The 24,960-nt window shown below is 42.0% G+C and overlaps 1 protein-coding gene across 6 annotated transcripts in view; it reads left to right on the top strand.

The window, feature by feature from the left end:
- LOC116265833 (MLO-like protein 11) overlaps positions 1-24,960 on the top strand; it is a 64,862-nt gene that overhangs the window by 11,716 nt on the left and 28,186 nt on the right. For 5 of the 6 annotated variants that reach the window (XM_050080826.1, XM_050080825.1, XM_050080824.1 and 2 more), the window contains 3 exons: positions 195-255; positions 1,535-1,629; positions 4,191-4,277. In XM_050080826.1, coding sequence (XP_049936783.1) covers positions 195-255; positions 1,535-1,629; positions 4,191-4,277 — 243 coding nt within the window. The remainder of the gene's footprint in view (positions 1-194; positions 256-1,534; positions 1,630-4,190; positions 4,278-24,960) is intronic. The other variant, XM_031646782.2, reaches the window with a different exon arrangement.

The following is a 24,960-nucleotide window of genomic DNA, read 5'->3' as shown; positions in this document are numbered from 1 at the left end:
GACCAGTGTAAGTATCAATCTCAGTGCAAGTTCCCTAGGTTCCAGGTCCAAGCTTGCATGACTAGTTTGTCACTTATTAGTACATATGGGTTCTACGCTTTCTACTTAACAAGAGTTTCCCCCGTTTTGACTCTTTTTAATCTTTTTTGCATTTTATAGACCTAATATGCACTTCAATTTAACTGTTTTAACAGATTCACACCTGGAGAAAGTGGGAAGACGAGGCCCATATGGATAAACATGCCTCATTGAGTGGTATGTCTTTTAGTAATGCCATAGTCCGACACAGCTTTGTCCAAATATTTCTCTCTGCAATTGCTAGAAAGTAATGTTCAAGCTATTATATGGGTAAATATGTAACCAGGTCGATGTAAATGTTCTTGATGAGTTAAAATATTTTCGTTGTTTAAGGGCATTTAAGTCATAAGCAGTAGAATTTAATTCAATTTGCATGTTCTGGTACCAGCATTTTGGAATAGGGGTGTCAAAAGAGTGTATTTAAACTATAACCTGGTCCCAACCCTCACTGGATCAGATAGGGCTGTTTGTGGTGTGGACTGGATCCGTTTAAGAGGTTCTAGAATCAAATTGGGTTGGGCCTGAGTCCTAACTTAGGTCAGCAATTTTTTTAATGTAAAAGACATAATAAAGTTTATATATATGCATGCAATATGCACACACACATGCATGCTGACATACATACATACGTACATACATATGTACATACATAAATACAGAAGTACATGCAGTTCAGTAAACAGGCTTGTACAGTTTAAGAAGACTTACTATCAGACGTGGGTTAGGCTTGAGTCCTAACTGAAATCTGCAATTTTTTAATGTAAAAGACCTTACTTTTCATGAAAGTACCTAGCATGTTCACCTTTTTTGTGCTAGATGCTGCCTGACCACAGATCTCTCCCTAATATGTGTGTGTGTATGTGTTTAACTGAACCTACATATGGTGTCAGGTTCTGTTGCCAGATCTTGATTCAGATCACCCAGTTTCTGCTGCTGTCCCAAATTTCAGACTGTCCAAGTCTGGAGTAGTTATTTTCAAAGTCTGGATTTTTTCCATTCAAACACGAGCATGTAGCATGTTTGCAGAAGCTGAGCAAAAAAGTTTTCTTGGACGGCTTGTTTGTGTATTTTAAATCCCTTACGGTGAAATTTTCAGAACTTTCACATATTAAATGTCAATTATTAGAAAGGTGAAGGGCCCTGTTTCCACCATTGTGTATATACCTCTTCCATCATAGTATGGCTTGTGTTGGTGAAGCCCAAGCATGTTTTTTAGATAAAGGCTTCATCAAGTGGCTGGTGATGTTTCGTTTCTGATCCTGCAATAAATAAATGTACAACATTAATCAAAATGGCAGTCGTGATATTGTGAAATTTTTAAAGATAAAATAAGTAATCTATAGCTTATCTACTATAGTGCAATATATCTTTTTCCTGACACTGAACTGTTTTCATGAGCTTCTTTTATTTTTCTACATCTGTGTTGGGACTTCTTTTGACATCAATGTTCATGCAGAGATCACTAAGCAGATGACCATGCAAAGGCAATCAACGTTTGTAAAATTTCACACTTCAAAGTCATGGAGCAGAAATACGTTTTTTGTTTGGATGGTATGTAAAACCTGTGAATTTGGAGATAGTAACAACATGTATCTTGTCTTGTTGATGCTAAATGTAACTCATTTTAGTTAGAAATGCTTCAACATGGTTTGCACATAGTTTTGGCAATTCTAACTTTATGATCTTTCCCCAATGTGAGTAAACGTTGAATGACCTTCACTTTGGTCCTCTATTGGTTTGTCTATCTAGGAAATAAGCTGAACTGAGTATGCACTTGTTTACTTGGGGTGATCCCTTGTCCGTAAATGCTCATGAACTCTTATGCTTCTTATAGGTCTCATTAGTTGACTCATTTTATGAAAAAGCTTTTAAAAGATTTCTTTTGATACGTACATGTAATATGGAATATTCATATTCTACCTCTGCCTGTATTCAAGTAGGATTTAGAGAAGAAGAGGAAGAAGAGGAGAGCAAGACAAAGAACTTGATCTCATTAACCCTAATCCCATGTTAAAAAGGGATTTGGGGGTGACAACATATTTACAGAAAGTCCAAACCACAAAACAAAAGGCTAAAGAGAAACTCCCAACAATAATAATTGACTGAACCATGTTAAGAATGTAGTGATAATAAACTTTTATGTGCTTCATTCTCTCATGAAACACAAGATTGTTGGCAATATATGTGGCCCCCTTGTTATCACACCTCATCTCCATAGGTAATTTCACATCAACTCCTAGATTGGTAAGCACAATTTTTATCCATGTCATCTCAGCAACGACTATTTAGGCCATAGCCTTGTATTCCGAGTCAGCACTGGATCTGGCCCACAATACCCTCCTTCCTACTTCATCAGATCAAGTTTACACCAACAAATGGAAACCTGTGGTGGATTTCCTATTATCAACCGACCATGCATAGTTTGTACACTTTGTATCAGGGTAAGCTTCAACATCTAGAGACGATAATCTTTTAAACAGCAATTCCTTGCCTAGAGGAGACTTCAAATATCTCAAGAGCAACATAGCCGTGTCTCAATGAATTTTCTTTGCCTTGTCCATGAACTAGCTCAACTTTCCAACTGGTACACACATGTTGGGCTTAGTCACAGTCACATAGAGGCATTTCCCACTCAAGGATCTGTACAATTTGCTATCTATAAGCTCCAAGTCATCATCATGTACATATAGCTATTGTTTCATCAGGATAGTAGCCGTTTGGCACCAAGCATGCCTGTCTCTTGCAAATCAAACACTTTTTTTCTTTGTGAGAGGATAATACCTTATTTATTCTTGGCTATTTCAATTCCCAAAAAATATCTAAGGAGGCCAAAATCTTTGGTGACAAAATGTTTTTGCAAATTTTTCTTCACATCTGAAATTTCTTGTTCAATTTTTATTGTCTCCATTCAAGATAATGTCATCCATGTACACTACCGTCACTACTATACGTTTGGAATTCCTTTTTATAAATAAGCAGTGATATGAAAGAGTGTTAAAAGTAAATATTTATTTTTTGATAATGAGCGTCTTCTTGTCTATGAGAACTTGGCAAGTAAGATGGTAGTTTGAAAAAAATGATACTCTCTCTGGAAATAATAGCAAAAAAGCAGTTTGAAACAAAAAAAAACTTTATGAATATCCTAATACATGTCCATTTCTCTTCTATAGCCTGCAACCAGGTAAGTCTCCTCCCTTCTCCTCTTCTTCCTCTTCTTTTCTCCTCATCTCCTCTTGTTTCCTCCTTTGTTTTCCTTTTTCTTCTGTGCTGCACCTCCTCAGTACCCATGTTGTCACACCCTGACCTTTTGACACTCAAACATTTTTTTTTTCAAAAAAAACATCAAGCATCGATGTGCGACTACACAACAATTTCAAAAGAGATGAGCCAAGCAATGCAAAACAATGGGCAAGCTTTCCATTAAATAAGAATTTCAGTTCATCTGTACAATGACAAAAATGCCCAACTCACAACATTGATGCCTAACAAAAATAAGACATCAATACAACCAAAACAAGACGCACCGGCGCTACAGTTGACCCAAAACCTCCCCAGTAGGACGTGAGTGAAGCCATTTGCTCAACCTGCTGCCCCGGGTCCGCCAAAACCTGAAAAAGGAAAACAACTGAAGGCTTAGCCTTCGCAGTATGGCAACAAGCCAGGAAAAGTCCAAACCCTCTTAGGTAGGGCTCAAATATACGAGCAAACATCAGAACAGTCTATCATCATGTCGTGTCAGGGCACGACATGCAAAGGCCACTCAATGGCCACAGTCACACAAATTCAGATCACATGCAAGGCATGCTTAAACATGTCATTTCATTCACAATCGCATTCTTCTCATTTACTTTAACTATGAAACAATTTACTATCATGTTGTGGTAGGGCACACATTCACATAACTTATAAAGGAGCCCTCACCTATAACTCAACATGCAAAGGCCACACACAAGGCCGCAATACCACATTCAATAACCACATGCAATTCAGAAATAAAGCATCGTTCTCATTCACACTTCATTCATACTCACATCATTCACATACATTTCATTTCTATGCTTTCATTTTCATTAACTTCAGTGAATTAACAGTTCCTATGGGTGCAAACACAGGCACGTGCACACCGCGGGCGGCCTACAGCCGAGAGACAACCCCCGTGGTGGCCCAGAACAGTATGGATCCATCCATCCGCTTCAGCGGTAGAGCACTCATCCATGGACGTGTAAATTCCACGGAGAGATACTCAGCTCTCCCTAGGACACCCAGGTTGGGAATGCGGGAGCCCACGCTCCAAGCACGTCATACAACAGTACCCTGGGGCCTTGCACCGCCTGCGCTCCGAACAGGCGAGACCAGTGGCGAAGGCGGGACAACTCCCAAACACATAGTCACATCCCACTGGCCTCTCATCTCTTATTCTTTCATTCTTACAATTATCCTTGCACAAACACAATTAACTGGCTAGCTCATGAGGTTGGTTCACTTCACGAGTGGACTCACACCTCCAATTGCCTCCACACGAGGGCTACACATAACAACAACAGTTTTGGCTAGCTGTCTCAACAATATGGGTACAACTACCCTCTATTCAATCATTTGCATCATTGCACGCGGCAATGTGTATTCAACAAACACAACATTCATATTCATTATCACCATAATCACATCTTTGAAAAACTTAGCCAAACCATAGAGAGTAGTCTCGATCTGTGATGGACTCGTAGCTGTCCTATGCAGTTATCATTCTAGGATGCTTTCTAATGCACAATTGAGGTCGATGAGACAGTCGACTTGATACCCCACCTCATCTGTCCTAAACAGTTATCAATTCTAGCATGCACATGCAAATGCGTGATATTTCAAATCAGACTTCTAATAGCTTATCAAAACACATCATATCAGATATCAAACCCTTTGCATGCATACACACATTTATTCACCAAACAATTAATCAATCAATCACATCACAATCCTAGGATCCCACGATCCTAGGAACACACATTCACACAGTGCCCCAGGCAAGGATTTGCCTGGAATGCTGCCATACCTGTCACGCGTCCAGAAAAATCTTCAAAATGCCTCGAGCTTCGAAACTGGTTGCTCAAGGTCGACGGGACGTGCCCGGTGTACCTGCTAACATACACAAGTGGTAAATGACTAAACTCTACACTAGTTCTGATACCATGTTGCAGCCTTGAAACGTGGAGAGAGAGACAGAGGGCTGAAGACGTGAGAGTTGAGAAGAAAAGAACTCGTTTAATTCACTAACCCTAATCTCTAATCTCTATTATAAAGAGATTAGGGTAGAAAGAAGATTTACATATTACATCAATCTAAAATAAAGAAAATATTAAAGAGATCTTATAACTCTTTAATATTACAAAGAACCACCTAGAAACATAAACATTCTTATTTCAACACTCCCCCTCAAGCTGTAGCATACATATTAAACATGCTCAGCTTGTCACAACATTTAGAGAAATCACCAATAGGGAGAGCTTTGGTGAAGACATCTGCAACTTGGTCTTCTGAAGGGACATGAATAGTGGCAATGGTTCCTCCTTGAACGAGATCCTGAATGTAATGACAATCAACCTCAATATGTTTAGTTCTCTCATGGAAAACTGGATTATTAGCAATGTATGTGGCTGCACGATTGTCACAGTACATCTTCATGGGAAGTGGAATCGACACACTTAGGCTAGATAGCATGGATCTAACCCAAGTCATTTCTGTTGCAGTTTGAGCCATAGCTCTATATTCAGATTCTGCACTAGATCTTGACACCACGCCTTGTTTTTTACTTCTCCATGATATGAGGTTGCCTCCCACAAATACACAAAATCATGTGGTAGATTTTCTGTCCTCGACTGAGCCAGCATAGTCAACATCACTATAGGCTTCCACTTCCAGAGTCTTGCCTTTTGTGAACAAAAGGCCTTTGCCAGGAGACGATTTCAGATATTTAACCACGATCAAAGCAGCATCCCAATGAACTTTCCTTGGTTTTTCCATAAATTGACTTAGCTTCCCCACTGCAAAACTAATGTCTGGTCTTGTCACAGTAACATAGAGTAGTTTTCCAATAAGGGATCTATAAGATCTAGAATCCACTAATTCTGTTTGGTCATCATGAAGGTGTATACGTGGATTCATAGACAAATTAGCCGGTTTAGCTCCTAGCATCCCTGTGTCCTGCAATAAATCAAGAACATACTTCCGTTGAGAGAGAACAACACCCTCCCTATTGCGAGCAACTTCTATTCCCAAGAAGTATCAAAGTGGACCAAGATCTTTCGTCACAAAGTGTTTTTGGAGAAACAGTTTTGCATCAGAAATTTCTTGATCAGAGTCCCTTGTTCGGCTAATATCATCAACATAAACCACGAGAACGGTTATACCTCTGGAAGTCTTCTTGATAAACAGAGAATGATCAAGAGGAGATCTCACAAAGCCACACTTTGAGACTACCTCGGAAAACTTGTGAAACCACGCACGAGGACTCTGCTTGAGTCCATAAATAGTTATACTTCTGGAAGTCTTCTTGATAAACAGAGAATGATCAAGAGGAGATCTCACAAAGCCACACTTTGAGACTACCTCGGAAAACTTGTGAAACCACGCACGAGGACTCTGCTTGAGTCCATAAATAGCTTTCTTCAGTTTGCACACTTTGCCACACTCCCCCTGTCGTTCAAATCCTGGTGGTTGTTGCATGTAGACAGTCTCATCGAGATCACCATACAAAAAGGCGTTTTTGACATCCAGATGATACATGTGCCAGTCATGGTGGACAGCCACAGAGATGATAAGACGAATGGTTCCCAACCGAGCAACTGGAGAGAAGGTCTCAAAGAAATCCACACCGTAGGTCTGAAAGTAGCCCTTAACAACCAACCGAGCTTTGTATCGTTCTATAGAACCATCAAAATTATATTTCACTGTGAATACCCACTTTGAGCCAACAATATCACAACGAGGAGGAGGATCAACAAGTTCCCAAGTGCCTCTTGCACTAAGGCATCCATCTCATCTTGCATAGCCCGTCTCCATTGGGTGTCTAATAAAGCCTGCTGGTGACATGTAGGAACTGTATGAGCAGCCAGAGCTTGAATGAACTGTTGTATATTTTTACCAACACCATCAGTAGACACAAAATGAGATATAGGATGTAAAGTACACTGTCGCCTGCCTTTGCGAAGAGCAATAGGTAAGTCTTGACAGGGATCAGAATGACTAGGGCTATGCACTTCAGATGTACTTACCTCCTGAGAAACCGTTGGCGAAGGATTATGAGAAGGGTCCTGTCGACGTGTGTAGACCAGCGGAGGATCACGAAACTTGGACACTACGGTAGAAGGAGATTCAGAAGGAAATGACTCCAAAGGAATAGGAGGAATAGGTAGTGGTGGGTCTGGTGATGGTGGCATCTCAGGAAGGATGGAAGAGGAGCTATAATAAGGCTGAGACTCAAAGAATGTGACATCCGCACTGATATACTCCTTTTGAGTTAAGGGATCAAAGCATTTGTAGCCCTTATGGTTTATAGAGTAGCCTATAAAGATACACTTAATGGCTTAGGCTCCCAATTTATCACGTGTGGGTCCAAGTATGTGAACGAAGCATGTGCAACCAAATACTTTGGGAGCCACTAGAAATAAAGGTCGTTGTGGATGCACAAGTTTAATGGGAACCTTGTTGTCAATGGAGGATGAGGGTAAACGGTTGGTTAAGTAACATGCCGTGAGGATGGCATCTCCCCAAAAAGATGCATGTAACTTGGTATGAAGCATTAGGGAACGAGCCACATTTAGGAGTTGGCGATGTTTACGTTCAACTACTCCATTTTGTTGAGAGGTATGGGGACAAGTAAACTGAGGAGAAATGCCATTATCGGAGTAAAACTTCATTAAGGTTGAGGCTTTGAACTCAAGGGCGTTATCAGTGCGATTGTTTTTAACAAGAATACCAAACTGGGTCTTTATTTCAATAATAAGATTTTTGAGAGTACATACTACTTCAGACCTTTCTTTCTAAAGGAAGACCCAAGTGACTCGAGAATAATCATCAACAATGACAAGGAAATGCCGAAATCTTAACCTACTAGCAACTCTGCTAGAACCCCACACATCAACATGAAGAAGATCAAAAAGTCCACAACTGGACGGACAAAGACTCGATGAAGAATGGCTACGGGTGTGTTTGCCAAGTTGACAGGCTTCACACTGGAACGACTCTGGTACTGAAAGATGAGAAAAAAGGTGACGGAGCTTGGAGACAGATGGATGACCAAGTCTGAGATGCCACTGGAAGGAGGAGGACAGTGAGGTGATCAATGATGCTGCAATATCCACTGGATCCGACAGGAAGTACATGCACCCCTTTCTCATAGCCTCCACCAATCGTCTTCCCACTTTGCAAGTTCTGAAATGAACATAAACCATAATCAAATGTAACACGACAATGTAAGTCATTAATCAATTGTCCAACCGATCACAAATTTGTTGAAAACTTAGGAGCATATAACACATTAGGAATAGTCATAGACTGAGAAATCTTGATATCACCATAACCCATAATAGGTGACCATCTATCATCTGCAAGTTTCACATGACGTGCCTGAGGCAACATGTGTAGCACAATAAACATAGAAGGTTTACTACAAAAGTGGCTCGATGCTCCGGAATCAATAATCCAAGTAGTACCTGTATCATGTGGGACACTATCAACAGACATAGCACTGTCTATCATGACTGTAGAGGCCGACGGCTGGGAAGATCTGAGTGCTAGGAAGTCCTCATACTCAGACTTGTTGATACTCATAGTCACTGTCTCAGGGTGAGAAGGAGATAAAGACCCATCTACAACTGATGAAGCTGCCTGAACAGACCCAATAGGAGATGGTAAAGAATTCTTGCCCTGCTTAGATGCAACATTTCTTCCTAGGGATGCACCGGAAGGACGACTATGTTTATCCCAACATCTGTCTTCTAAATGTCCTATTTTACCACAATAGGTGCACTGAAATCTCCCCCGACCTGCTCCTGACCCACGACCAATGCCTCTCCCCCTGAATGAATCGCGTCCACGACCTCCTGAGGCTACCAAGGCCGAAACCTGTAAGTCACTAGATGGCTGAGAAAGGGTCACAGCAAGACGATTGAGTCTGTTGTAGGCGTCGGTTAGGTCAGGGATTTCTGCTCCAGTCAACATCTGAGCCTTTGCTACAGCATATTCAGGGGAGAGACCCTGTAAAAACTTCGCAACCATAGACTGTTCACCATGACTTTTATGACATGTTGGACATGGGGGACGTAATGCTTTAAGTCGTTCATAGATGGACTTGAGGAAAGCGAAGTACTGAGCAAGACATTGATCACCCTGTTGCAAATTAAGTAATTCCTCCTCCACCTGCAATATCTTGCTAACATTCTTGTCATTTGAGTAAGTTTGTTTCAAGAAATCCCACATTTGTTTGGCCAAGGTATAGTATGCAATAGTTGATGCTATTTGTGGTTGCACACTGTTGACGGGTTTTGTTGTTCGGGTCCGGATCCGTACCCGATCCGGTTTGTCCTAATTAGGACTACTTATACTTCTGTAAACCCTAATCTTTGAGTTAATGAAGTGTTGAAGAGAGAGAGTGTCTGGAGGCTAGTGGGCACCAGACCTCCTCACCCGTGGTTTTTCTTCCCTCGAGTCGAGGGTTTTCCACGTTACATCTGTGTGCTTTCTTCTACTCTCGTGCACATTTTGTTTCTACATGGTATCAGAGCCGTCGGACTTGGAGAAAACAAAATCTGTTTTTTTGTTCTATGGTTGTGAAGTTCCAACCCTGACTGCCGCCGCCACTACCACCGTCGCCGCCGCTGCCCTTGCTGCGCCGCCGCTGTCCTGGCCGTGACTGTGACCACCGCCGCTGTCGCCGCACCGTGGCCGCGTGACTGCCTCCGTCGCTGCCCCGCCGTGGCTGTGACCGCTGCTGCGTCGCTGGTGTCGAGACTGCCGACGCCAACGTCTCTGCTGACGCCTCTGCCGACGCCGACGTCCGACCACCGACGCCGACGTCCGACGCCGTCGCCTCTTCTCGGCGCGCGCTGCCAAGCACGGCCCTCTGCTTCCGCCGCGTCCTGCTGCTTCCGCAGCTTCCGCCGTTGATCCCCGACTGCGTCATCTCACCTCTTCTCTCGGTTACTGCTGCTGTGTGTGTTCTTTGGCAGCCACTTCTACCTCGTGATCATGGCTGACTCGTCTTCTTCTTCAGTCAACACTACTCTGCCTGATGTTGTGTCTGCGCGGACTGATCATGTACCGGTTCAGGTTACCACCATTCAACTTACCAAGGAGAACTATTCCCGATGGTCTGCTGCGATTACCATGGGGATTGCTGGGCGAGGACGCATTGCCTATGTGAATGGGAGAAAGGTTGAACCTGCTGCAGATAGTCTGGCTTGGGATACATGGTTTCTTGAAGACAACCAGGTCAAAACCTGGATTGTCAATTCAGTGTCCCCGGATATCCAACCCCTCATTCTTCGTAAGAAGACTGCAAGGGATATGTGGATTATTTTGGAGCAGATGTATGGCCAAAAGAAAAGGAAAGTTCGTGTGTATCAACTTATGAAGGATGTGTATTCCCTGCGACAAGGTGCTCTCTCGGTTGCAGACTTTTATGCAGCATTAAAATCTAAGTGGGAGGACCTTGACTATCACTCTGATATTCCATGGAGGTGTCCTCACGACCAGATGCAGTACATGACTGATAAATGGGAAAACAGGGTATTCCTTTTCTTATCAGGACTGAATGATGACTTTGAAAATATAAGGAGTCAGATTCTTAACTCTGACGAATCATTTAGTATTGAAGATGTCTATTCCCGTGTTGAAGCTGAAGAACAGAGAAGGCTGCTCTCTAGTGGACGAAAGGGGGAAGAACAGTCTGCCTATGTTAGCCGTGCCCCTGTGGGAACTCCTCGTTCTTCCCGAAAATGTACTCATTGCAAAAAACTTGGTCATACTAGGGATTTTTGTTGGGACCTGTATCCAGAGAAGAAGGATAGTAGGGGGAGGTCTTCGAGTGGGAAGAAGCCTGTATCGTCTGCAACAAGTCTGAGTGATGGGAAAGGTTCTATTTCTGCAGAGCAGATTCGTGAGCTACGAGCATATTTGAGCAAGATTGATGTTGGTCAGGCAGATACACCAGATGAGGTGAAGATCAATCAGGCATTGGCTGTTTCAGGAGGAGAAGGTACTTCTTCTATGGGTGAATGGATTGTTGACAGCGGTGCCACTCATCACATGACTGGCAACCCCAAGCTTTTCCATGACTACAAGCTATCCTCGGGAAAGGAACGTGTGTCCCTTGCCGATGGTTCCTTTACTTCAGTGGCAGGGAAAGGGAGTCTTTCCTTGTTAAATAATTTTTTAGTTCATGATGCCTTACATGTTCCTCATCTTCCCTTAAATTTGTTATCTGTTAGTAAGATTACCAAGGAACTGAAGTGTGAGCTTATATTTTCTGAAAAACGTTGTGTTTTGCAGGACTTGGTGACAGGGAAGAGGATTGGGATTGGTTTGGTGTCTGATGGGCTGTATCGGCTTCCTATACGCGTTGTCACAGCTCTTATGTCAGCAGTCAGCAGAACAGAGAAGAAGGAGGAAGAGTGTCGTCAGTTATTTTTGTTTTGGCATGAACGCCTTGGTCATCTCCCATTTGGGATTTTGAAACATTTGTTCCCTGAACTATGTTCTAGTTTAAACATTTCCATGTTATCATGTGATGTGTGTCAGTTTGCGAAGCATGTTAGAGCTTCTTATCCAATTTCAAATAGTCGTTCTAATAAAGCTTTCTCCTTGGTTCATTCTGATGTGTGGGGGCCTTCGGGCATTCATTCTCGTGGTGGTTTTCAATACTTTATAACCTTTATAGATGATTATTCAAGATGTACCTTTGTGTATTTGTTGAAAGATCGTAGTGAGGTGCCTCACATTATTGAAACTTTCATCCTCCTAGTGGAAAACCAATATGGAAATTCTGTCAAGACTTTTCGGTCTGATAATGCTCGTGAATATCTGTGTCTCACTGTTGAAGAATTCTTTCGAAAGAGGGGGATTGTTCATGAGACATCCTGTAGTTATACCCCCCCTCAAAATGGGGTTGCTGAGAGGAAAAATCGTCAGTTGCTCAATGTCACCCGAGCCATACTGTTCCAAAGAAATCTCCCAAAATACTATTGGGGTGATGCAATCCTTACTAGTGTCTACTTGATTAATCGCATGCCTAGTCGTGTGCTAAAGGGTCGTACTCCCTACTCTATGCTTCCAGGGAGTAGTCAACCTTTTCATCTTCCTCCTCGTGTCTTTGGATGTGTGTGTTTCATACATAACCACAGCCCCAATGTGAAAAAACTTGATCCCAAATCTATTAAGGGCGTCTTTCTTGGGTATTCTTCCACTCAAAAAGGTTATAAATGTCTAGATCCTACCACTGGTCGTCTTCACATTACCAAAGATGTCACATTCTTGGAACATGTCTCCTATTTTGGTGAGAATTCTCTTCAGGGGGAAAAATTAATGTCTAAGGAAGAGTATTCTCCCACACAGGAAATTCAGTTTACAGACTTTATGGATTACAGGCGTGAAGAGAATCCTGTTGCCAAGGTGCTTGGCAAAGATGAAGATGGCAAAGATGAAGAGGGGACGACTACTGATGTACATGAACAGGAGAAGGAGGGAGAGCATCCTTTGGTGACAGAACAAGAGGGTAATCGTATGTTTGGACAGGTGTATTCCAGGAGAAGAGCTTGTACTGACAAGGTGATTGATGATGAGGAGGTTACACCGAATCCCAATCCTACTTCTTCTTGGATGATCCAAGTCGTGTTCAGAAGCAAGATGTTGGAAAAGAAAAGGAGGATCTTCCTATTGCCTTGAGAAAGGGGGTCAGGTCATGTACCCAGCACCCTATTGGTAACTTCGTATCTTACTCTAGATTGAGCACTGACTATAAATGTTTTGTATCCTCCTTGGCTGTGGTTGTGATTCCCAGGAATGCTACAGAGGCTCAGGGTGACACTAAGTGGTCTCATGCAATGAAAGAAGAGATGGAAGCTTTAGACAGAAATCAGACATGGGAGGTGGTTGATATTCCTGAAGCAGCCCACTTGGTTGGGTCGAAGTGGGTCTACACTGTTAAGTACAAACCAGATGGTAGCATTGAAAGGTACAAAGCACGATTGGTGGCCAAGGGGTTCAGTCAGAAATATGGGATCGACTACTTAGAGACGTTTGCTCCTGTTGCAAAGATGAAGACTGTTAGAGTTATTATTTCATTGGCGGTGCTGAAGGGTTGGGAGATGTGCCAACTTGATGTAAAAAATGCCTTTCTCAATGGAGATCTCGAAGAGGAAGTGTACATGTGCATGCCACCAGGTTTTGAGAAGCCTGGAAAATGCTGTAAATTGAAGAAAGCTTTGTATGGGCTGAAACAGTCTCCCCGAGCATGGTTTGAACGGCTCAGACTTGTTATGAAGAAACATGGCTACAAACAAGGAAATGGAGATCATACCCTGTTTGTAAAGAGAAGAGAGAGTAAAGTTACTCTACTATTGGTTTATGTTGATGATATGATTGTTACAGGTGATGATAAGGAAGAGATAGCAAGATTAAAGGGTTTACTATCTACTGAATTCGATCTAAAAGATCTTGGTAAGCTGAAGTATTTTCTGGGTATTGAAATTGCTAGATCAGGTACAACTCTTGTACTTAGTCAAAGGAAGTATACCCTGGATCTACTAAAGGAGACAGGAAAACTGGGATGCAGACCAGCCTCTACTCCTATAGATGCTGGGCATAAACTTGGTAGCAAAGATGGAGAACTGTTGGGTGAAGAAGCTAAAGGGAGATATCAACGTCTAGTTGGCAAACTGATTTATCTCACTCTGACTAGACCTGATATCACATTTGCTGTAAATGTGATGAGCCAGTTCATGCATGCACCTACAGATATGCACTTGAAGGCTGTAGATAGAATTTTGTGCTACTTGAAGAAGAATCCCGGAAAGAGACTTCTATATGTGCAACAAAGATCTATTGAAGTTGAAGGGTATTCTGATGCAGACTGGGCAGGCTGTATTGACACCAGAAGATCTACTTCAGGATACTGCGTCTACTTGGGGGGAAATTTGGTTGTTTGGAGAAGCAAGAGACAAGATGTGTGTTCCCGCTCGAGTGCAGAGGCTGAATATAGGGCTGTGGCTACTGGGGTATCAGAATTGTTATGGCTGAAGATCTTACTCACAGATATTGGAATAGAGATTGAAGGGCCTATGAGGATGTATTGTGATAATAAGTCTGCAATTAACTTGGCTAACAACCCGGTTCTTCATGATCGAACAAAGCATGTGGAGATCGACCGTCACTTCATCAGAGAAAGAATTGATGCTAAGGAATTAACGCTACCTTACATGAAGTCTGAAGACCAAACTGCTGATGTCCTAACCAAGGCCTTAAGTGTAACTCCATTTGAGAGAAATGTATCCAAGTTGGGCATGTTTGATATGTATGCCCAACTTGAGGGGGAGTGTTGACGGGTTTTGTTGTTCGGGTCCGGATCCGTACCCGATCCGGTTTGTCCTAATTAGGACTACTTATACTTCTGTAAACCCTAATCTTTGAGTTAATGAAGTGTTGAAGAGAGAGAGTGTCTGGAGGCTAGTGGGCACCAGACCTCCTCACCCGTGGTTTTTCTTCCCTCGAGTCGAGGGTTTTCCACGTTACATCTGTGTGCTTTCTTCTACTCTCGTGCACATTTTGTTTCTACACACACTATTCATGATCCATGACATGACAATATTATTATCTCCCTTCCATGAAGCATATTTTTCACTCTTTTCGACAGGCTCATTTTCTTCTATAACATGCTCCTTCTCATGTCTAATCATTGACATCATAAACACACGAGACCAAATCTCATAGTTAGATTCATCTAAATTTATCGTAAAACCATAAGAGAATGAGTTTCCTCCACGTTTAACCTCATGAGAAAAATCAGTCCTGAGATTTTCAGCCATTGCAAATCTATTCACAAGGGATCAACCACCACAGGCAAGAGAAATTATATATATATATATATATATATTGAAAAAGAGACTGATCAGCAAGACCAAACTTCCCACACAGCCACGTTAGATGCACAAGAGCAAGCAAACCGCTGTCCAACTGTTGACAGCAACCCACGGCCAACAAAAAACAGCAATCTGAAAAAAAAACTGGTCGCGGGCAGCTTCAAGGTAGAACAGGGCTGAATCTTCTAAAATCCGCCAAAATTCATCCAGAGCTCGGATCGAGCTGAATTTTGGACTGAAGCTTGCTGGGATGATTATCTACAGACGCCCAAAAGATGGGGGGCAAATGCCCACCCTAAGGTCCACTCGTTGTCAAGGCAAGGAGCTGGACTGTCGCCTGTCACAGGCTGTTTCAGAACAGGGCAGGTTAGCTCCTACTCACGATCTCAGCAGGAAACAAGCAAATCCAGTCTTAACCAACCAACAACTTGTCTATTTATGTATCTAACGCAGCTATACCACACATTAATTTTCACACATCATGGATAACGACATCAGATAAATGTAGTCAACGTAAACTGCCACAAAAAAATCATAAAGAGCAGTCCTCCACTTGGCTGCCTTGATCATAGACTACATCAACCCATAAGAGTCCAGACGACTGGAGTCTATTCACGCATACTTCCTAGCGTGAATAGACTCCTCCACCTAGTTCCGTTGCTGGAAATCAGTCAACTAGAACAGATGAGAAGAGAACAAGGAAGAGACGGAAGAAGAGGAAGGAGAACAAGACGGTGGAAGAGATAGCCTGAGAAGGAGACAGAGGGTCGCCGGCTGTTCACGTCACGTCGCCAGATTCACGGGCGTCTGCAGCCCATCGCCGGCTGTTCAAGTTGCGTCGCCAGTCACGTCCCGCTCTGATACCATGTTGCAGCCTTGAAACGTGGAGAGAGAGAGGGCTGAAGACATGAGAGTTGAGAAGAAAAGAACTCGTTTAATTCACTAACCCTAATCTCTATTATAAAAAGATTAGGGTAGAAAGAAGATTTACAGAAGAAAATATTAAAGAAGTCTTATAACTCTTTAATATTACAAAGAACCACCTAGGAACATAAACATTCTTATTTCAACAAGATTCACAATCAAAACGATTGTAGAACAAAATCGTTGAGGCATGTCATTGCCTCAAGAGGGTATCGATGGGTAGTGTCGACCTACAAGCCCTCCAATAGGCCTCCTCCTAACTTCTAGACGTTGCCACGAGACCCCAAAACTCTGCTTCGCTGAGTCCATCCTTAACACATTCTTAATGCTTTCTGTAGTCTAGGCGTCAACCCCATTGTCACATCCAACTTAGGTACACTTTCCCCAAATAACTCTAAGATACGCCCGCTCGCAAAAGCGTGAGCCACGTGCTCAAAAAGACGGTTCTAAATCTTCCCCACAACATCACAATCCCTATCATGCTTCCCTATTGCTTCAAAAATCAACACCTCGAGCCTAAGAGATCAATAAATACATGAATCAACGCTTCTCCAACACAATTCTACACTTTCCCCAAAAAGCAAAGTCGCTAACAAGCATTCCAAAACATCAATTCTACCTTCCAGCATGCTTTAACAATAATTATACGCGTTCCAAAGAAAAATATACAAGAAATAGGCTCAATTACGCTTTGCTCACCCCAAATCAAGAGTCTAGACTGCTGCAATCCTTCCGGCAGCCATCTCAAGCGTTCAATCGAACCCCAAACAGCAAAAATCGTGCCAAGTCGCCACCACCAACACCACCTAATCGCTGATATGAGGGGAAGAACACGTTCCCCCAGCTGGAATCCTATCAAACGGTGATGAAATCAATGAGGAAGAGTGCTCGGTTGGGGAAAAGGGGGAAAATAAATAGAAAAATGGGGAGAGAGAGCTCACGTAGGGAGCGTGTGGGCAGGGAGAGACGCTGACAGAGAGGGTTCAGACAAAAATGGGAAAACGGCAGAGGGGGTGAGTGCGTGAGAAGGGAGAAGAAAACGCGAGGGTGAGAGTGAGTGAGGAGAGGGACCGTGCAGGAGGGAGCTAACGGACAGGGAAAAGAGAGTGGCGAGAGAGAAAGAGAGAACGTGTGGCAGAGAGGGCAAGGGAGCATGGGGTGGCGGAGAAGGGAAATAGCACGAGAGAGAGAGAGTTTACCCAAGCGCCGCCGCCGCAGCCGCCGCAGTCACCGCCGCCGCCGCAGTCACCGCCGTCGCCGCTGTCACCGCCGTCGCCGCTGCTCAAACCTCCGCCTTCTTCTTCTCTGTGTTGCAGTCTTAGCTCAGGGAGAGTCGAAGAGGGGAAACGAGGGAGAAGAGGGAAAGACGAGGGAGGAGAGGGCAACGTCGGGACCCTCTTGCGCGTGGAGATCGGGTTTGGGTCTGGACCCGCTCCGACCCGACCTGAAACATGAAACGAGCGTTACACATGTTGTGGGTAGCACCTGCGTTTGCTTTGACACAAGTGTGGCATCCAAGTGCTGCATCCTTGTAATATAGATTTTTATGTGTTTCAGCATTATGTGCAACATTCAAGTGAAGCGTCCTTGTGACAGATTTTTATGTGTTTGATCCTATGTTTGAGTATTTAACATCATGTTCTGACCTAAAAACAATGTTGTAAAAAGCGTACTATAATGTGGTATCAGTTGGACAGTAGATATAGATACGCCGCATCGTAACATATCGTAAAATTATTATTTTTAGTTAAAGAAATAAAAGTCAGAAAAATATAAAAAAGATCAAGGAAAATCAAGAAAGATGGGTCCTCTATAAAAAACATATCGCACAATATTCATGATTTATTATTCATAAGCTGTAATAAGTTAATTGTTGCAGCCTTGAGACGTGGAGAGAGAGAGAAAGAGTTGAAGACGTGAGAGTTGGGGAGAGAACGTAATCTATTCACTAACCCTAATCTCTATTATAAAGAGATTAGGGTAGAAAGGAGAGTTACAGAGTACATCAATCTAAAATAAAGAAAATATTAAAGAGATCTTATAGCTCTTTAATATTACAAAGAACCACCTAAAAACATAAACTCCTCTAATTTCAACACTCCCCCTCAAGCTGGAGCATACATATTAAACATGCTCAGGTTGCCACAACATTTAGAGAAATCACCAATAGGGAGAGCTATGGTGAAGACATCTGCAGCTTGATCTTCTGAAGGAACATGAATAGTGGCAATGGTTCCTGCTTGAACGAGATCCCGAATGTAATGGCAGTCAACTTGAATATGTTTGGTTCTCTCGTGGAAAACTGGATTGTTTGCAATATATGTGGCTGCTCGATTGTCACAATACATCTTCATAGGAAGTGGAATCGACACACTTAGGCTAGATAACATGGATCTAGCCCAAGTCATTTCTGCTGCAGTTTGAGCCATAGCTTTGTATTCGGATTCTGCACTAGATCTTGACACCACGCCTTGTTTTTTGCTTCTCCATGATATGAGGTTGCCTCCCACAAATACACAAAATCCTGTGGTAGACTTCCTGTCTTCGACTGAGCCAACATAGTCAGCATCACTATAGGCTTCCACTTCCAGGGTCTTGCTTTTTGTGAACAAAAGGCCTTTGCCAGGAGACGATTTCAGATATTTAACTACCATCAAGGCAGCATCCCAATGAACTTTCCTGGGTTTTTCCATAAATTGACTTAACTTTCCCATTGCTAAGCTAATGTCTGGTCTTGTCACAGTAACATAGAGTAGTTTTCCAATAAGGGACCTGTAGGATCGAGAATCCACTAATTCTGTTTGGTCATCATGAAGGTGTATACGTGGATTCATAGGTAAATTAGCAGGTTTAGCTCCTAGCATCCCTGTGTCCTGCAATAAATCAAGAACATATTTCCGTTGAGAGAGAACCACACCATCCCTATTGCGAGCAACTTCTATTCCCAAGAAATATCGTAATGGACAAGTTCTTTCGTCACAAAATGTTTTTGAAGAAACAGCTTTGCATCAAAAATTTCTTGATCAAAGTCACCAGTTAGGATAATATCATCAACATAAACCACTTGAACGGTTATACCCCTGGAAGCCCTCTTGATAAACAGAGAATGATCAAGAGGAGATCTCGCAAAGCCACACTTTGAGACTACCTCAGAGAGCTTGTGAAACCACGCACGAGGACTCTGCTTGAGTCCATAAATAGCTTTCTTCAACTTGCACACTTTACCACACTCCCCCTGTCGTTCAATCCCTGGTGGTTGTTGCATATAGACAGTCTCATCGAGATCACCATACAAAAAGACATTTTTGACATCAAGCTGATACATGTGCCAGTTATGGTGTACAACAACAGAAATGATAAGACTAATGGTTCCCAACCGAGCAACCGGAGAGAAGGTCTCAAAGAAATCTACACCATAGGTCTGCGTGTAGCCCTTAGCAACCAACCGAGCTTTGTATCCCTCCATAGAACCATCAGAATTATATTTCACTGTGAATACCCACTTAGAACCAACAATGTCACAATGAGAAGGAGGATTAACAAGTTCCCAGGTGCCTCGTTGAACTAAAGCATCCATCTCATCTTGCATAGCCTGTCTCCATTGGGTATCTAATAAAACCTGTTGGTGACATGTAGGAACTGCATGAGCAGCCAGAGCTTGAATAAACTGTTGCATATTTTTGCCAACACCGTTAGTAGACACAAGATGAGATATAGGATGCAAAGTACATTGTCGACTGCCTTTGCGAAAAACGATGGGTAAGTCTTCACAGGGATCAGATGGACTAGGGATACTCACTTCAGATGAACTTACGTCCTGAGAAGCGGTTGGCGAAGGATCATGAGAAGGGTCTTGTCGACGTGTGTAGACCAGTGGAGGATTATGAAACTTGGACACTACAGCCCGAGAGTCTTTCGAAGGAGATTCAAACGAGAATGACTCCAAAGGAATAAGAAGAATAGGTAGTGGGTCTGTGATTGTGGCATCTCAGTAAGAATGGGAGAGAAGCTACAATAAGGCTGAGACTCGAAGAATGTGACATCCGCACTGATATACTCCTTTTTAGTCATGGGATCAAAGCATTTGTAGCCTTTCTTAATGGCTTGGGCACCCAATTTATCACGTGTGGGTCCAAGTATGTGAACAAAGCATGTGCAACCAAATACTTTGGGAGCCACTGAAAATAAGGGTCGTTGGGGATGCACAAGTTTAATGGGAACCTTGTTGTCAATGGAGGATGAGGGTAAACGGTTGGTTAAGTAACATGCCGTGAGGATGGCATCTCCCCAAAAAGATGCATGTAACTTGGTATGAAGCATTAGGGAACGAGCCACATTTAGGAGTTGGCGATGTTTACGTTCAACTACTCCATTTTGTTGGGAGGTATGGGGACAAGTAAACTGAGGAGAAATGCCATTATCGGAGTAAAACTTCATTAAGGTTGAGACTTTGAACTCAAGGGCATTATCAGTGCGATTGTTTTTAACAAGAATACCAAACTGGGTCTTTATTTCAATAATAAGATTTTTGAGAGTACATACTACTTCAGACCTTTCTTTCTAAAGGAAGACCCAAGTGACTCGAGAATAATCATCAACAATGACAAGGAAATGCCGAAATCTTAACCTACTAGCAACTCTGCTAGAACCCCACACATCAACATGAAGAAGATCAAAAAGTCCACAACTGGACGGACAAAGACTCGATGAAGAATGGCTACGGGTGTGTTTGCCAAGTTGACAGGCTTCACACTGGAACGACTCTGGTACTGAAAGATGAGAAAAAAGGTGACGGAGCTTGGAGACAGATGGATGACCAAGTCTGAGATGCCACTGGAAGGAGGAGGACAGTGAGGTGATCAATGATGCTGCAATATCCACTGGATCCGACAGGAAGTACATGCACCCCTTTCTCATAGCCTCCACCAATCGTCTTCCCACTTTGCAAGTTCTGAAATGAACATAAACCATAATCAAATGTAACACGACAATGTAAGTCATTAATCAATTGTCCAACCGATCACAAATTTGTTGAAAACTTAGGAGCATATAACACATTAGGAATAGTCATAGACTGAGAAATCTTGATATCACCATAACCCATAATAGGTGACCATCTATCATCTGCAAGTTTCACATGACGTGCCTGAGGCAACATGTGTAGCACAATAAACATAGAAGGTTTACTACAAAAGTGGCTCGATGCTCCGGAATCAATAATCCAAGTAGTACCTGTATCATGTGGGACACTATCAACAGACATAGCACTGTCTATCATGACTGTAGAGGCCGACGGCTGGGAAGATCTGAGTGCTAGGAAGTCCTCATACTCAGACTTGTTGATACTCATAGTCACTGTCTCAGGGTGAGAAGGAGATAAAGACCCATCTACAACTGATGAAGCTGCCTGAACAGACCCAATAGGAGATGGTAAAGAATTCTTGCCCTGCTTAGATGCAACATTTCTTCCTAGGGATGCACCGGAAGGACGACTATGTTTATCCCAACATCTGTCTTCTAAATGTCCTATTTTACCACAATAGGTGCACTGAAATCTCCCCCGACCTGCTCCTGACCCACGACCTATGCCTCTCCCCTTGAATGAACTGCGTCGACGACCTCCTGAGCCTACCAAGGCAGAGGCATGGATATCACTAGATGACTGAGAAACGGTCACAGCAAGACGACTGAGTCTGTTGTAGGCCTCAGCTAAGTGAGGGATTTCTGCTCCAGTCAACATTTGAGCCTTTGCTACTGCATATTCATGGGAGAGGCCCTGTAGAAACTTCGCAACCATAGACTGTTCATCATGAGTCTTATGACATTTTGGATATGGGGGACGTAATGCTTGAAGTCGATCATGGATGGACTTGAGGGAAGCGAAGTATTGAGCAAGACTTTGGTCACCCTGTTGCAAATTAAGTAATTCCTCCTCCACCTGCATTATCTTGCTAACATTCTTGTCATTTGAGTAAGTTTGTTTCAAGAAATCCCACATTTGTTTGGCCAAGGTATAGTATGCAATAGTTGATGCAATATGTGGTTGCACACTATTCATGATCCACGACATGACAATATTATTATCTCTCTTCCATGAATTATATTTTGCACTCTTTTCAACGTGCTCATTTTCTTCTATAACATGCTCCTTCTGATGTCCAATCACAGACCTCATAAACACTCGAGACCAAATCTTATAGTTAGATCCATCTAACTTTACAGTAGAACGGCCATAAGAGAATGGATTTCCTCCACTCTTAACCTCATGACAAAAGTCAGTTTTGGGATTTTCTGCCATCATAAATCTGTCCACAATAGATCAACCACCACCAGCAAGAGAATATATATATATATATCTATTGAAAAAGAGACTGATCAGCAAAAACAAACGTCCCACACGGCAACGTTAGATGCGCAGCAACAACCAAACTGCTGTCCAACAGTTGACAGCAACACCATGACAAAGAAAACAGCAATCGGAAGACAAAAAATGCTGCTAACAGCAAGCCCACAACTGAAAACGAATCCCACTGCTTGTATTATTTGCTCCGACCAACAACTTGTCTATTTATGCATCTAACGCTGCTGTACCACAGATTATCATTCACAAATCATGAATAACGACAACAGATAAAACAGTCAACATAAACTGCCACAGAAATCCTAGAGAGCAGTCCTCCACTTGGCTGCTTTGATCATAGAACATATCAAACCATAAGCGATTAATCAGCGTAGACTCCCACACAGCTGCGATAATATATATACTTCTGAAAATCCACTGCTGGAGTCTATTCACGCATATCTCCTAGCGTGAATAGACTCCTCCACACTGTTCCGTTGCTGGAAATCAGTCAACTAGAACAGGCGAGAGGTGAAGGAGGAAGGGGAAGGAGATGGAGGAGGTGGAAGAGATAAAGCCTGAAAGGAGAAGGAGAGTCGCCGGCTGTTTGCTTCACGTCGTCAGTCACGTCCGTGGCTCTGATACCATGTTGCAGCCTTGAGACGTGGAGAGAGAGAGAAAGAGTTGAAGACGTGAGAGTTGGGGAGAGAAAACGTAATCTATTCACTAACCCTAATCTCTATTATAAAGAGATTAGGGTAGAAAGGAGATTCACAGAGTACATCAATCTAAAATAAAGAAAATATTAAAGAGATGTTATAACTCTTTAATATTACAAAGAACCACCTAAAAACATAAACTCCTCTAATTTCAACATTAATAACACAATAACACATCAAGAAATAACTGCAAAGTTTAAAGTCTAAAGTGTTTTACATCACAACATAAAATTGTTCAATGCCAAATGGCAATTGAAATTATGTCTACGATTAATATCAACAACCAGTATGGTAATCTTCGTCTTGTTCATCTTCATATCTCTATTCTCATTTCCGTTCTCATTTGCTTCATTTTTTTTCAAATGAAATGTCTTCACACACATAAATAGGCTCTCTTGCACCTTCAATATTCAGCCGATCACGATCTTCTTTATCAAGTATGACTGCTGGTGCTTCCTTCACCCAAGAATTTAGCACATCGAATTTCTCTAGTATTATAGTATCAAATGGGTATTATGCTTCTTTGCTGATGTTGCTTGTAAATTGCCTAACATCAATAAGAGAAAATTATCAATTGTTAAATCATATATTGCAAAATAAGTGTATATAGCTCATGAAAGAAGGTTATTACATTTGTCTCAACCTTATTTTATAGTAAACAAAGACAAGATCATTCAACCTTTTATGTTCGAGCCTATTTCTCTTTTTGCTGTGTATATGCTCGAGCTTCGGTTCCTTTCACATCCACTAGTGCTTTTTGTCTGGCTAAGTATTTTGAAACAAACTTATTAAGTTCTATGCAATCTGTCTCAAACCTATTCCTTCCCAAATCTAAATAACAAAATGACAAATAAATATTATGAGAAACAACAAATAACTAGCAAATGAAAATCAAATAAATCCCAATATTATAATACCTAGACACATGGTTATCCTACACCAAATGGGTGTATCTCTTCTTACCAAAATATTGATCATATTTTTTGAACACTACCTGGATAACATCTTTTTCATGCGCTTCATCGAGTAATGCTCCAATCGAGTCTAGCAAACCATTCTCAACCTTTCTGTCCTTTTTAGTTGTGGGAAAAAGTCTGATGGTAGAATTAGGATAGTAGGTTGATCTGTAAAGGGGTTGATGAAGTTGTCCAGACCACCTTTCATCTACAATCCTTTGTGTAGGCATATGCAACTTTTCAGAATACCTCTGCATGTCAAAACAATTGTAGCAAATCTTGTTTGTATAGGTTGAATCAATTCAGCACCATTTGTAAATTTCTTGATTAGACGTAAGCATGATTGTAAATAAATTTTGTGATTTTTTGGGTTTTTTTAATAGCAGATTTTATATCATATCTACGAAGACCTTAAAGCATGACATTCACACAATGAGTACCATATGGACTTCTAATAGAATGATTTTTATCTTGCTACTAACATCTCACATGTAACTTTATAATCTGTTGACTTGTTTCTAGTAAACTGCATAATGTACTTAGGCACAACTTCTTGTCGATTTGTACAGCATCATGAAAAATATTAAGCAATACATTGGCCACCATAATAAGAAATATTAGGAGTATCAAACATATCAATCAATTTCAAAGACGTAGAACCTAAAGTTCAGTACATGAGAAAGTTTGCCAATGTTTTATTTTTTGCGTCAGTCCATCCATTTGCCATCATGTTGCACCTTATTTCTTTCTAGCTAATTCTTAATTTTTCACGATATGCCTTTACTTCTTTAGCTGTAGTAACGAGAATTTTACATTGC

This window comes from Nymphaea colorata, chromosome 12 (assembly GCF_008831285.2).
Source record: "Nymphaea colorata isolate Beijing-Zhang1983 chromosome 12, ASM883128v2, whole genome shotgun sequence".
NCBI classification, from domain to species: Eukaryota; Viridiplantae; Streptophyta; class Magnoliopsida; order Nymphaeales; family Nymphaeaceae; genus Nymphaea; species Nymphaea colorata.
This window is presented reverse-complemented; position numbering and strand designations above follow the sequence as displayed.